The sequence below is a fragment of the Trichosporon asahii genome, assembly GCF_000293215.1.
Source record: "Trichosporon asahii var. asahii CBS 2479 unplaced genomic scaffold scaffold00050, whole genome shotgun sequence".
In the NCBI taxonomy this organism is placed as follows: Eukaryota; Fungi; Basidiomycota; class Tremellomycetes; order Trichosporonales; family Trichosporonaceae; genus Trichosporon; species Trichosporon asahii.
Window position 1 is genome coordinate 2884239 of NW_014040874.1, and position 11778 is coordinate 2896016.

General features: G+C 60.2%; 2 protein-coding genes across 2 annotated transcripts; both read right to left on the bottom strand.

Annotated features, from left to right (window-relative positions):
- Positions 1-1428: 1428 nt before the first annotated feature.
- A1Q1_02302 (uncharacterized protein) lies at positions 1429-8098 on the bottom strand (the record flags this gene model as incomplete). Its single annotated transcript, XM_014325247.1, has 4 exons — positions 1429-2100; positions 2148-4780; positions 4839-7719; positions 7772-8098. The coding sequence occupies 4 exons, from the start codon at positions 8096-8098 to the stop codon at positions 1429-1431; spliced, it is 6513 nt and encodes a 2170-aa protein (XP_014180722.1).
- A 532-nt stretch (positions 8099-8630) lies between these two features.
- A1Q1_02303 (uncharacterized protein) lies at positions 8631-10316 on the bottom strand (the record flags this gene model as incomplete). The annotated part of the gene is made up of 1 exon (XM_014325248.1): positions 8631-10316. One exon carries the CDS (start codon positions 10314-10316, stop codon positions 8631-8633), a length of 1686 nt encoding a protein of 561 aa, XP_014180723.1.
- Positions 10317-11778: the final 1462 nt, after the last annotated feature.

Here is an 11778-nt window from a genome sequence, read left to right on the forward strand (position 1 = left end):
CGAGGATAGGCGATTTGGGATTTGCGCGAGGCCAGCGAGGCCAGCGAGGCCAGCGAGGCTGGGAGTCTGCAGTAGTGTGCCCAGGATGCCCAGGATTTCGAACCAGGGCCCCCATACCGGCCGTACAAAGAGGATGAGGGGCTCTCTCTCGCCTAAAGTCTCAAGGGGTGGTGTAGCCGATTCCTCAGGGCGCACCCGCGCGTAAAGCCTTCCCTCCAGCGCAGCCAGCACCAAGAGGTAAAGGTCCGGCCTCGACATAGCCGGATCCTGGTGCGTCTGTGATTGGCGAGCCCCAGGGTGCAACCCGGGCGTGTGCCTAGCATCGATAGTCCACTCCTCTGCGAGCTCTGCGGCATCCCCAATCCCCCAAACTCGACCTCTGGAGCCCATGGACCGCCCGCATCGCCCGCATCGCGCGCCGGAGGATGCGCAGACGATGTCATTCGGCATTCCGTTTCTACCCGCGGAGTCATCCCAGCTGGGCAGCTGATCGCCCGGTCTGTCCACATGCAAAATCAAGCGAGCCGTTCCTATCCTCTGCTTCTCTGGCCACTCAGAGCCGCCCTCACATCCCTCGATCTGCGATCGATCGGTGTATCTCCTCTCGTCTCTCTGTCTTTTTAGCGCGACGCGCTCTGAGCTGTTGGGGCGGACGCGTCGTGCTCAGCACTCTCAGCTCTTGGGCTTGGCCGGGCATGGCGTCGATCATAGGCCGCTCACATCAGGACTGTGCTCCTGATTCGCTTCTGCTGCATAGCGCTGCATGCTTGCATTGCACCTCTCCACAGATCCACAGCATGCTGACCACCAGCTGGTCAGTCTCAGGTTCAGCGTGAAAAAGTAGCGGCCGGCGATGACGCGCCTGCCATAGCAGTAATCTCGGCACTCGCGGTAGATCCTCGGATCATGCCCTCCCCCTCTCTTTACCCGTTTTTTCGAATCCGCACTGAAGCGGCAGACTGGGGACAATCACGTGACGCCACCTTGTGCTTGGTGCTCGAGTATCTCTTAATTCTGTCTAACGCCGCACTGCCCCGCCGACAAACCACCTCATACCCCGCACTCCCCTTCTCGGACCTCGCTTATCAGCCGCATTCTGCCCCGGTTTTCGCCCCTCCTCTGGCTCTCCCTCCGATGTCGGCTAGCCGAACCCGACCATACCGGTCTCTGTGGGTCAGAGATGGACCTGCGATGGGTGCGGGAAATCCTCGGATCCCAGTCCAAATCTGATAAGCCTGTTGTTGACGGGAAAAATTGTTGGGGCAGCATTGTGTGCATGTCAGCGAGAGCGTCGGATCTGCAGCGATGTGCTGGGCAACCTGAGCAGAAGCGCATAGATTACAAGCTGTTGATACATACACACATCTCTTCTCGTCCCTATCGCTACACCATGTATCCGCTTGCTCCACACAAGAAGCCGGACGTCGACTAATCCGTCAAGGTCATCACGCTCGGTACGCGATCGCAGACCCACGCCAACTCGTCCTTCAGCTCGCGCATCCACAGCCCGTACTCTTCCTTCGCGATCACGCCAACAATCCTGCCCCTGTACAGCCTACTCGCGGACACGAGCTCGTTCAGGCAGCGGAATACGAACGCCTTTGTCGAGACTTCAGTGTGTGTGTCCTCGAGCACGGAGCGCAGATTCCCGAGCACCAGCGAGAGGAGCCTCTGCCGACGGGCAAGGAACAGGCTGCGTGTAATGGGTCCGACGACCTCCGGCTCTGGCTCGGGGGCAGCCGCACCGATCGTAAAGTCGCCCGAGGCGTCGATGGGCGGTGGAGACGGCGAGTGAACAGGAGGGTGGGAAGGAGGGTCCGGAGCGCTGAAGACGGAGGGCGCGCCACGGAACAGCGGATCGGTACCCACGCCCGGCAGAGAGAGCAACGCCTCGAGATACTTGTGCTCGGTAGAGATACGCGTCGCCGTGATCGATTGGAAGAACAGCAACGCATACTCTTCCCGGTACGCGCGATACGAGGCTGGATCGGCCGACGCCACCGTACTCATGAACTGCAGGCCAACCTGGATGCGGCCGTACACTGACGACAGACGGGCCCATGATTGCGAGCCAAATGAGCCAACGTACAAGCTCCAGTCCTGATCGTCAGCTAACGTCACCTAAGGTCGACGCTCGATTTACTCACGGCTATTCCATGCTCCACCACGACGATACCAGCGCAGTCGCTCCAGCACTTGGTCAGCTTGCCGACGAGCACAAGACGCTCTCGCTCCCGTTCGCGTTCCGTCTCGTCATCGGCGTCGGTCGGTAGCATGTCGCTCAGCAAGCGATAGATCTTGGGGCAGATGACGTCCATGATGATGCGCGCAAACTCGGCGTCCATCTTCTCGATCGGATCCTCCTCCCGTTGGCCGGCGTCGCCCAGGTCTGCACCGCCGAGCAGCTCGAGGTCAATGTCGTCAAACTCGAATCCGAGCGAGGGGTAATCGTCACTCTCTGCACGCTTTAGATCGCGCGCCTTCTTCGCCTTCTTCGGCAGTGCAGCCGCGCGTGCGTCGAGGAACGCTTGAATCGTCGACACGATCTCGAGCCCGGACTTGAAGTCCTTTGCAAGGTCGAGCTCGAAGACACGCCCCGTCCATGACTCGTGCAGTAGCGCCGGGTCGGGGTAGACAGGTTCGTCGCGCGGCGTGTACGACGCATGCAAGATGATTTGTCGGAAGCACGTCACGACGAGCACCATGGTGCGCTCGATCTCAATGCGGCGGGGGAAGAATCCTTGCTGGATGTACGTAGGCTTCTTCACCTTCTCGAGCTCGGCCTGCAGGATCGCCAACATCTCGGCGAGCTTGCCGACGACGCCGTCCAGCGCATGGCCGTGGTGACGACAGGCTACTGCGAGATACATCAGACCGCGGATGCACACTTGACGCGACTCAAAGTCGGCAGCCTCGAACGAAAGCCACTTGGCGCTGTTCGCGAGCAGCCACGGCAACAGGGCCGGTGAGAAGTAGCACGCGACAACCATCGTCGAGTACCGGTTGATGAGAGCGCCGAGCTGTCGGGGTGTCGGCGGTCGCTCACGCGAAAACGGAACAGCGCTGAGAGGGAAGATACTCATAATCAGACGCTGCACGTCGCGCTCCGCTTGGTGCGCCTCTGTCAGCTCCTCAGCGCACCCAATGAGGTCGCTCGCCGCGACCGCCGCTAACCGCAGGTACAGCTCGAACGCAGATGCCCGCTTCGTGTCCTCCGTTGCTGTCAGTGAGAAGTCGAAAGCTGAGATGAAAGTTGGGAAGTCGGCGGCGGGCTCCGTCGGGAGATTGCGCTGCTGCCGCTCCTTGAAGATCATGCCGAGATCGCGGGTCGCGACGGAGAAGCTCGATCGGTCGAATGACCACTGCCAAGTTGATGACAGGCGGAGGCACCTCGCGACCATCGTCTTGATGTAGCGATCACGGCCGAGGAGCTGATCGCGGTGCGCCGCCTCCTCAACCTCGAGCGAGTGCGTGACCTTGATCAGACCTAGGGCACGCTTCACGAGCGACCATCGAGGACTGGGCACATAGTCCTTGTCAACCGAGCCGTCGTGGCTGAACTGTGAGATGGCACAGAGGCCGAAGACGAGGAACCACACGCGCTCCGCGGCCAGCGGGCCAAGCTCATTTTTGTACCGCTGCTCGAGAGCGTCGCCAATCGCGGTTCCGTACGTGTCCTCCTTCTCATGCAGAGCGTCGAAAGAAGCGAGAGCATGACCCACTGCAACCCAAACACCGACAGTAGGATCCCTAATCTCCGGCGAGTCCGAGTCACCTCGCAGCAAGCGCTTGAGCGGCCTCACGGTCCGGTCAAAGCCGTACGTGAGGAGCAGGCTGATTACAGTGGACGCCGCGGAGATGACACCAGGCGAGTTGGTGACGACAGTCAACTCCAGGAGCGCATAGCGCGCGAGCAGGAGCTGGTGCATGAGCGGCCTGTCCTCCTTACGGCCAGTAACCGAAACAGAGTTCAGGCGCTCCGCAAACGTCGTGAAGAATGTGAAGATGGTTATCTGCGTGTCCTCTGGCTTTTGGGCGAGGTAGTCACGGAAGAACACGAGCGGGGTAAAGTCAGGCGGAGCAGAGTTGACATCGTCAGCGAAGCGCACGACCTGGTCGTAGATCCCGTCGAGCACGATAGGTAGTACGGCGGTGACTTCGTCAGTCGACATCTCCGAGTGCAGGTGCACGCCGCTTGTGCGGAGGGGCTTCAGCTCCTCGGCCTGTCCACTAAGCACGTCGATGAGAGCATTTAAGCGGCCACTGCCGGGAATTGTGTCGCATGAAAGAAAGACACCGGTCGGCAAAGGCTGAATGTCAAAGTCGATCGGAAACTTGTCAAAGTTGGCCCATGACCTCGCCCTTCCTACTCCCTCGTCAACCTGCTCCTTCGTCACTTTCGGGGGAGGCGGAGCAGGGGCCGGAGGCGGCGTGAGTGTCGTCTGGATTGGACGGCGCGCGCCCTTCGACTGCACCCGCTGGAAGGGTCGGTTTGTCCGCCCGATCGGGTCTGCGGGCCGGGGCGTCGGCGACTTCTCAGCGATGATCTCAACCTCAGACTCGCTCTCGAAAGCAAACTCATCCGTTGCGAAGATGACATGATCGTCGAGGCGGATGGCAGGTCTTGTAGCTGTGGGCCTCTTTCGACCTTCGGAACGGCCGGCAGAGCGCTGCAGATCGGAAGAGCGTCGTGTAGGGGCTCTTGCGGGCGGCACCAGGCTCCTCGACCGGGAAGTCAAGCCGCGTCTGTATAAGCCGACCCGTTGACGAAAGAACACTCCTTCGGTGCTTTGAGAAGCCGAGCGTGGGACGGCGCTGTCTCTTCGTTCGGGGCTGACCTGCGAGGTCCTTCCTCCGAGGTGCTGGCGTGGGTCGTCCTCGGACAATGGACTCGAAGTCACCTCGTTGCAGGCGCGCGAGAGCGTCGTTCGGGCGGTTGTCCTCCATGGCCTCGAAGCCATCAGAGCTACTGTCAGATGAGACGTCGATGGGGCCATCAGCGTCGGAGCCGTCGGAGCCGTCGGATCCTTCCTCCGCAGCAAGGTCGACAATCTGCGGGGCACTCTCTTCCTCGTCAGAGTCGAAGAGGTCTGCCATATCGTCAAGTCCGCCGCCTCCTCCGCGTCGCACGACAGCATGTCCTGGTCGGACGGGAGACCTGGTGCGACTCCGTGCTCGTCTCTGCTTCCCTTCCTGCCTGCGGCGTTCTCGCTCGCGTGCATCTTGCTCCAGACGCTTCAGCATCACACCGGGCAGCATACGCCGCGCGATCTTCTGCCGCTTGTCGCGAGGAGCTGGAGCGGGGGAGGAGCAATCGTCGTCACTGTCAGCACTGGAGCTTGAGGGAAGGCGTCTCCGCTTCACCGCCGAGGTGGACCTGGAGCTGCGGCCGCGGAACTCAGGCTCATCATCGTCGTTGTCGTTGTTGACTGGTCCGGGGGAAGGCGTATTGATGTCATCGAAGAATGCAGCACCCATGTCCATGTCGAGTTCCATGCCGTCACCACCGAACACATCAGGCGAAAGAGGCGTAGGCAGTGCTGATGCTTCGCGATGAGGAGGGCCCTGGCTCAGAAGCGGAGCCGCATCAGAGTCGGGAGATAGTGTCACGCGAACGGGAGCGATAGGCAGAGCTTCCTCCTCTGGTGGATCGGACAGCGGAGAGTCAGAGTCGCTGCCCGCACGATCTCTAGCCTCGCGATGGCGACGACTGTAGGTCATGGTACGAGGTGTCTTCCCCGTCTTCCCTTTGCTCTTGGCCAGAGTCGACTTCTGTGCTTGCGGTGTCTTCTCACGCTGCTTGCGAGTTGCATGTTGGGTGGCAGGCCGCTTACGCGCATCTTTGTCCTTCGGGGTATCGCCGCGCGGGCGAGGTGGAGGCGCGCGGTTGGCGAGATCTTCACCCCTCCGTTCGCCGAGGAGAGCCTCAAACTCTCTGCGCTCCCTTTCAGCGCGTCGCGCAGCCCTTTTTGCCTCCTTCTCGGCGCGGAGTCGCTTTCGAGCAATCTTCTGCAATTCCCGCTGAGCCGCATCATCATCCTCTGCAGCGGCTTCACCGAACTCAAGGAGGTACTCGTCAATGTCGGCGTCAACGAGCTCGACAGGCGGGCGAGATCTGCACTGCTTCTGCTGCTGCTGCCTCTCCTGCGTTCCTCCAATGACAATCGCGTCCGGAGGCGTGACGTCCTCGTCGGAACTTTGGTCGCTGGCGCCTTCCTCCTCTTCATCGATGTCAGACGCTTCCTTGACCTCTCTGAGCGGGGCGATTGCGCGCTTGCTCTTTGCAAGACCGCCACGCTTGAGGGCGCGCTCGTACATTTGTCGCTCGCGAGTGTATGGCTGAAGCTGAAGAGCTGTTCGGTTGCGGAACGTTCGCGCGAAGCGAAATTGGAGCAGAGCTGGGTCGGCAGGACCATCGCTTTGCCGAGACCGATGAGAGCGTTGGGAAGCCGGGATGCGCAAGTCTGCTCGCAGCAGACTACTGCGCTGCGATGCGCCTGGTGGCGACGATGGTCGAGCTCGCGCGCTCGGAGGCGCCGGCGGTTGACTTGGGGCCGATACCAAAGAGGGAGGAAAGAGCACAGCATCCTGCCTCTGCGGTGCGTCCACAGACTCAATCACCGGGATGGCCTCGCCAGCGGGCTGAGACTCGTCGTAAGCGTCAGGAAGTGGCTGATCAGCTGCAACATCATCTTGCCCCTTCTCAGGTTGGAGGGAAGGTCGCGGGGGTGACTGCGAGCGAAGGTCTGGCCGTTCCGACGTGGATATATCATCCCCCTGCTTGCCCTCAGCTGTTTTCTGAGCGACGTCTATCTCCATGGGCTGGTGCGGAGATGAAAGGTGAGCATGCGACTCGTCCTCCGTAGCATGTTCGTGTTCAGACGCAATTTCCGGCAACGCCGGTGCCGGATCGTCGAAGAAGTCTAACGGGTCTTGAGAGTCGAGCGGTTTGGGCAGGGAGAGAGATCGATAGATGGGGGAAGGGCCTTCCGGGGTTGGCGAGATCCGGATATCCTCGGCTTCGCGTGGTCGGGCTTCAGGAGATTGATGCGGCGGAGATGCTGGTGGATGTGGAGAAGGATCTGGCGGAGCCTGCCGCGGAGAGGGGATAGACTGGGGCGCAGGTTGAGGAGATAGTGGAGACTCTGGGACATCTTGTTGAATCTCTGGCGGTCGAGCTCGTGGGGGCAGCTGAGGAGAGTCTGAAACGCCATCAACAGTCGTCTGGATCGGCAGACGCTCGTCGTCCTCCTTCTCCAGAGTTCGAGACGGTGACAAGGGTAGAGTCGTTGGTGTTTGAGCTTTCAGGCTCGCACTTTCATCTCCGAATTCATACGCCCGCTCCTTACCCTTGCGCGATGGAGTTGGTCTTGGCGTCAACGAGCCCGATGATGGCGGGGACGAACTCCAGCCTCCAGATCCGTATGACTCCTGCGAGCTGAAGAGAAGTTGGAACTGTCGGGGGCGAGGACTCGGAGACAGCGGGGGTAAGTTCGAAGCAGAGTGTATCGGGTTTGGCGACGGCGACGGCGGGAGAGAGGGGGAAGCGACTGAACGTAATCGCGATGGTTGCCTGGAGCGACTAACTGTCGACGGAACAGAATCGGGCGATAAGATTGACGTATTCACACGCACGACGACTTCCTCTTCGTCGTCGTCGTAATGAATCGTGGGGAACCCAGGGGGCCTCGTCGCTGCTCGGGATGGTCCAGCCTCGCTCTGCTGGTCAGCACTCTCCAGGCACACCATCACACACACACGAAACACTCACCTCATGCTCTAATCGCTCGACGGCCCTTACAGCCCTCCATGCATCGTACTCTTCGTCGTCGCTTGGTGGAATCAGGTCGCTGGGTCCTCCCTCTTTGGCAGCCTCCTCCAGTCCACGGAAAGGTCGGTGATGTCGAGTTCGGTACGGGGAAGGCCCTGCGCCGCCACCGGCCGTAGACTGAGCGGCAGCCCGGCGGCGCGTCTGGCGTTGAGTCGTTGACGGCGGGGTAGAGGCTGCTCCGCTTGTACTTGGCGACACTGCCGGACTTGCGCTTCTTGCAGCCTGTGTACTCTGGCGACCGCCGCGGGTGCGCTTCCGCGGCGGCATGTTGGTTGTATGTGGGTGGTCTTGAAATCGTCCACTCAACAACACGCGTCAAAACAAGTCATGTACGGTTGCTTTTGGTCCCGCCGACGCGTTGACACGCGACTGATATCTGATGTCGCCGAGATCGCAGTATGGCATTCCATGCACAATCTTGTAAGCACCTTGGACTATCTCTCCTGCATATGACATTGATATCTGATATGCTATGAATGTGATACAACCACTAATTGGTAGCGGAACGTCCAAATCCTATTGTAACGGATGAAAGGAGCAAGAGCGAAAAGCAAAAAAGCAAAGGTCTGTATCAAGAACAGGTTTTGTAGGACAACAGAACAGCATTAATTACCGATGGCACTGGCGATACCGAGGCGTGTCGCTGCCAACATGCCAAGTAGAGACAGGTGGGGTCGCCGGTCGAGGGTGTGTGACTAGGCAGCGTAAACATTTTAAGCGTTCGTGTAGCTTCATGATCTTTTGGATTCTTCTGATCCCCTCTCCCTATCTCCAAGGGAGCTCCCGCAGATTACGCGGCCTATGCCTCCGTCTCGATGCCTGAAGTGCGACGGCTCAGCATTCCAAGGTTGAGGCTAACCTTTTTGCGGACGGACGACGCAAAATTCTTGTCGGACAACTCGTCGGCAGAGTGTGGCGGTCCGTAAGGCTGGCGCATGACAGCGCTCACTGGTGTAGGCTCCACAACGGGTACACGAGACGCAAACTTGTTTGGGCTCAGCTGTGGTGAAGAGAAGGAATGGGATCGGGGTGCGGGCGCATGGTAGCCCCAGTCGAAGTACGTTGCGGGCTCCTTGATCGTGTGGTCGGACTCGGATGACACCTTCCTGGACTCGACGCTCCACTTTCGCTCGCTTGCCGTTGACATGGTCGAGAAGCGAGATTCGACCGACCACTTCCGCGTGTTCTGCGAGCTCTGAGTGCTGCTTGATCCGCTGCTGAAGCGGTTGACCTGCGACGGGTGCTCCGAAGTGGGAGAGTTGGCGAGGGTCTCAGACAGAGACAAAGCCGATTCATTATCGTCATCGATCTGGCGGTACCGGCTCAACAGGGCGGTCAGGGGAGGAGCACCGGGCGCGGCAGCTTGAGCGGCGGCGAGATCCTGCCGAGTCCGTGCAAATCGTCCGAGAGGCTGCTGAGGGTATGTTGCCGTCACAGGTGATGAAGCGCGGGAGCTGGCGATCGTCGACGTGGATGATGTGCGCGGAGGGGCATTCCAAGACCACTCTCCCGCCGACATCGATCCCTTACGAGAAGAGGACGTCCATCCCACTCCGGTGGCAGAGTCAATGGGTGGCGAGATCATGGGTGCATTCGGGGCGTTTTCGAAGGCCGCCCTCAGTTGCTGATCGTTGAGAGGACTCATCGGCCGCGACCGAGATCGCTCGCGCTCCCGTTCCCGCTCGCGACGCAATGTGCCAGCCTCGAGCTGCGAAGCAATCGTGTGACGTTGCGAGGGGTGACCAACGACATGGCCTCCGGTGACTGCCGCATACTGTGCCTGCAGAGCAAGGATCTGCTGTTGCAACGCCTGCTGATACGACTGTGCGTTGATAGCAGCCGCCCGCTGCTGGAGAGCTGCCGCGGCGTTTGACTGCGCGAGGGCGTTGGCATTCATCTGTGCTCTCTGCAGGTCGAGGAGAGCCATCGCCTCGCGCAGTTGCTGCGGATCGCTGGCAGCATTCTGCAAGAGCACCGCCTGAATGGCGGCAGCTTGCTGGGCCGCCGCGGCCTGCTGCTGCTGCTGTTTGAGGATCTGCAGCTGAAGCAACTGCTGTTGTGCTTGAACCTTACGCTGCAGGTCCGTCGACGACGACTGGGTCGACAGGGTCCGTCCACGCTGGCTCGTGTAATGAAAACTGTGACTCCGGCGACCACCCCTGTCGATGCCCAGGGCAGCCATCTTGGCAGCGATAAAGTCCGAATCGTCGCCGTCTTCCTCGTCGCTGAACGTCGGTCCGAGAGTATGCGATCCAGAGTTCCTGAAGGCGAGGTGGAGGTTGCCGTTCGACGGAGAAGCATGCAATGGTGGGGGAGGAGGCGGAGCTAACGGAGTCGCAAGCGGGGTAGCCACCGGTGTGACAATGTTGGCTAATCGTGGGGGAACATCGAGAGTGGGTGTGAATCCAGGCGGCAACACCGGCGGAAGCTGGGGGGCTGCCTGCTGGTTCCGGAAGCGCGGAGCAGTGTTGTTGAGGGCGCTCATCGCTTGATCATAGTATGGTTAGGGGGGTGAAGGCGACGGGAAGGCGTCGAGAATGTTGAACAGTGTTCGTTCTTTTCAGATGATATCGAGCAGTGATCAGAGGCGTCGCTCAGCAACAGATGGAGCACCACAACGACCCAGAATCAGAGACAAATCGAGGCGGCCCGTAAGTCGGAGGGTAGAGGTCGTAAAGAGAATTGTTCCTTGCGGAAGACAGACAGGAAAAGTTCGTAATATGATGGAACTGATGAGGTAAAGATTAGACGAGGACGGACGTTCAGAACAGGGTAGGTGGGATGTGTAAAAGCTTGCGTGCGTGGGGCGTGGCCGAGATTGATTGTTGAGATCGTAGAGCTTGGAGTTTACAAGCTGTGTAGAGGAGGAGAGGTAGATCAATGATTACAATGGCGAGGAGAACAAGGAAGACAGGACGAGCAAGGAAGTCGACAGCCGTGCGCGAAGAATAGGCGGTAGGGAGGGATGAAACGCGGTCGAGGACACTTGCGTTTCGTTTTGCAGGTGAGCTCAGTTCTAGAGCGCGAAGGAGATGTCGGAGGGTGCAGGCTTGACTGAAGTGCGGGCGTGCGGGACGGAACGCTGCAGTTGAGGCAGGTGCGTGCAAAGAACGAAGATCGGGGATCGAGGACCGGCTCTGGGTCTAGATCTTGTGCTTGCACTGGATCTCGGCAGCGCCTGCTGGGGTTGAGGGGGTCGAGGAGACGGAAGGAAGCGAGAGGGTCAGGAGAGAGCGAGAGAAAGAAAAGATACAAGAGATTGTTGGTGCGAGTGTGCGTTCGTGCGTTCGAGCGCCAGGTTGCAGGCCGAAGAACGGTACAGTGGGCGGGGGCGCGGTGTGCGGCGAGCGGGGCGAGGCCGGCGACCTGAGAACGATGAGGGTCTGGCCTGACAGAAGTTGAGGGTGATGGTGTTGGGATACAGGGTTGGGCCCAAGGCGAAGGGGTACGGTACAGGGCGATTGTGAGGAAGGGAGAGAGGGTGAGGGTACAAGGGTATGAAGGTGTGCAGTATGAGGGTCGGGTTCAGAGGCAGAAGCTTTTGGCCCTGCAGATGCGCCAGCGCAGGAGTCGTGCACAAGCAAGAGGCGAGCAGCACAGATGCACGGTTGGCCAAATGCAAGGTGGGTGATGGAGGGGCAAAAAAGCTTGACAAGAGTGTGCACTGTGGGGGGAGGCGACGGCAGGGCGGCGAGAGGGAGGGAGACGAGCGAGGATCAGTGGGTGTGCCGACTGGAGACTTCTGGGCGGGCGTTTCACTGGTCAACTGCCAGGGCCATTCAGGACTAGCGCGCACCGGGCCATTCAAGCGCGCGCCTGCCTGGCGGGGCCAGACACCAGACAGACCGGCCCTCTCCCTGGTGGCCCCTGGTACTGTCACTTGGTCACCAGGCCAGTGGACTGGGGACCTGGGGCTCACCATGCTGGCGTCGCAGTGGCGTGAGCTG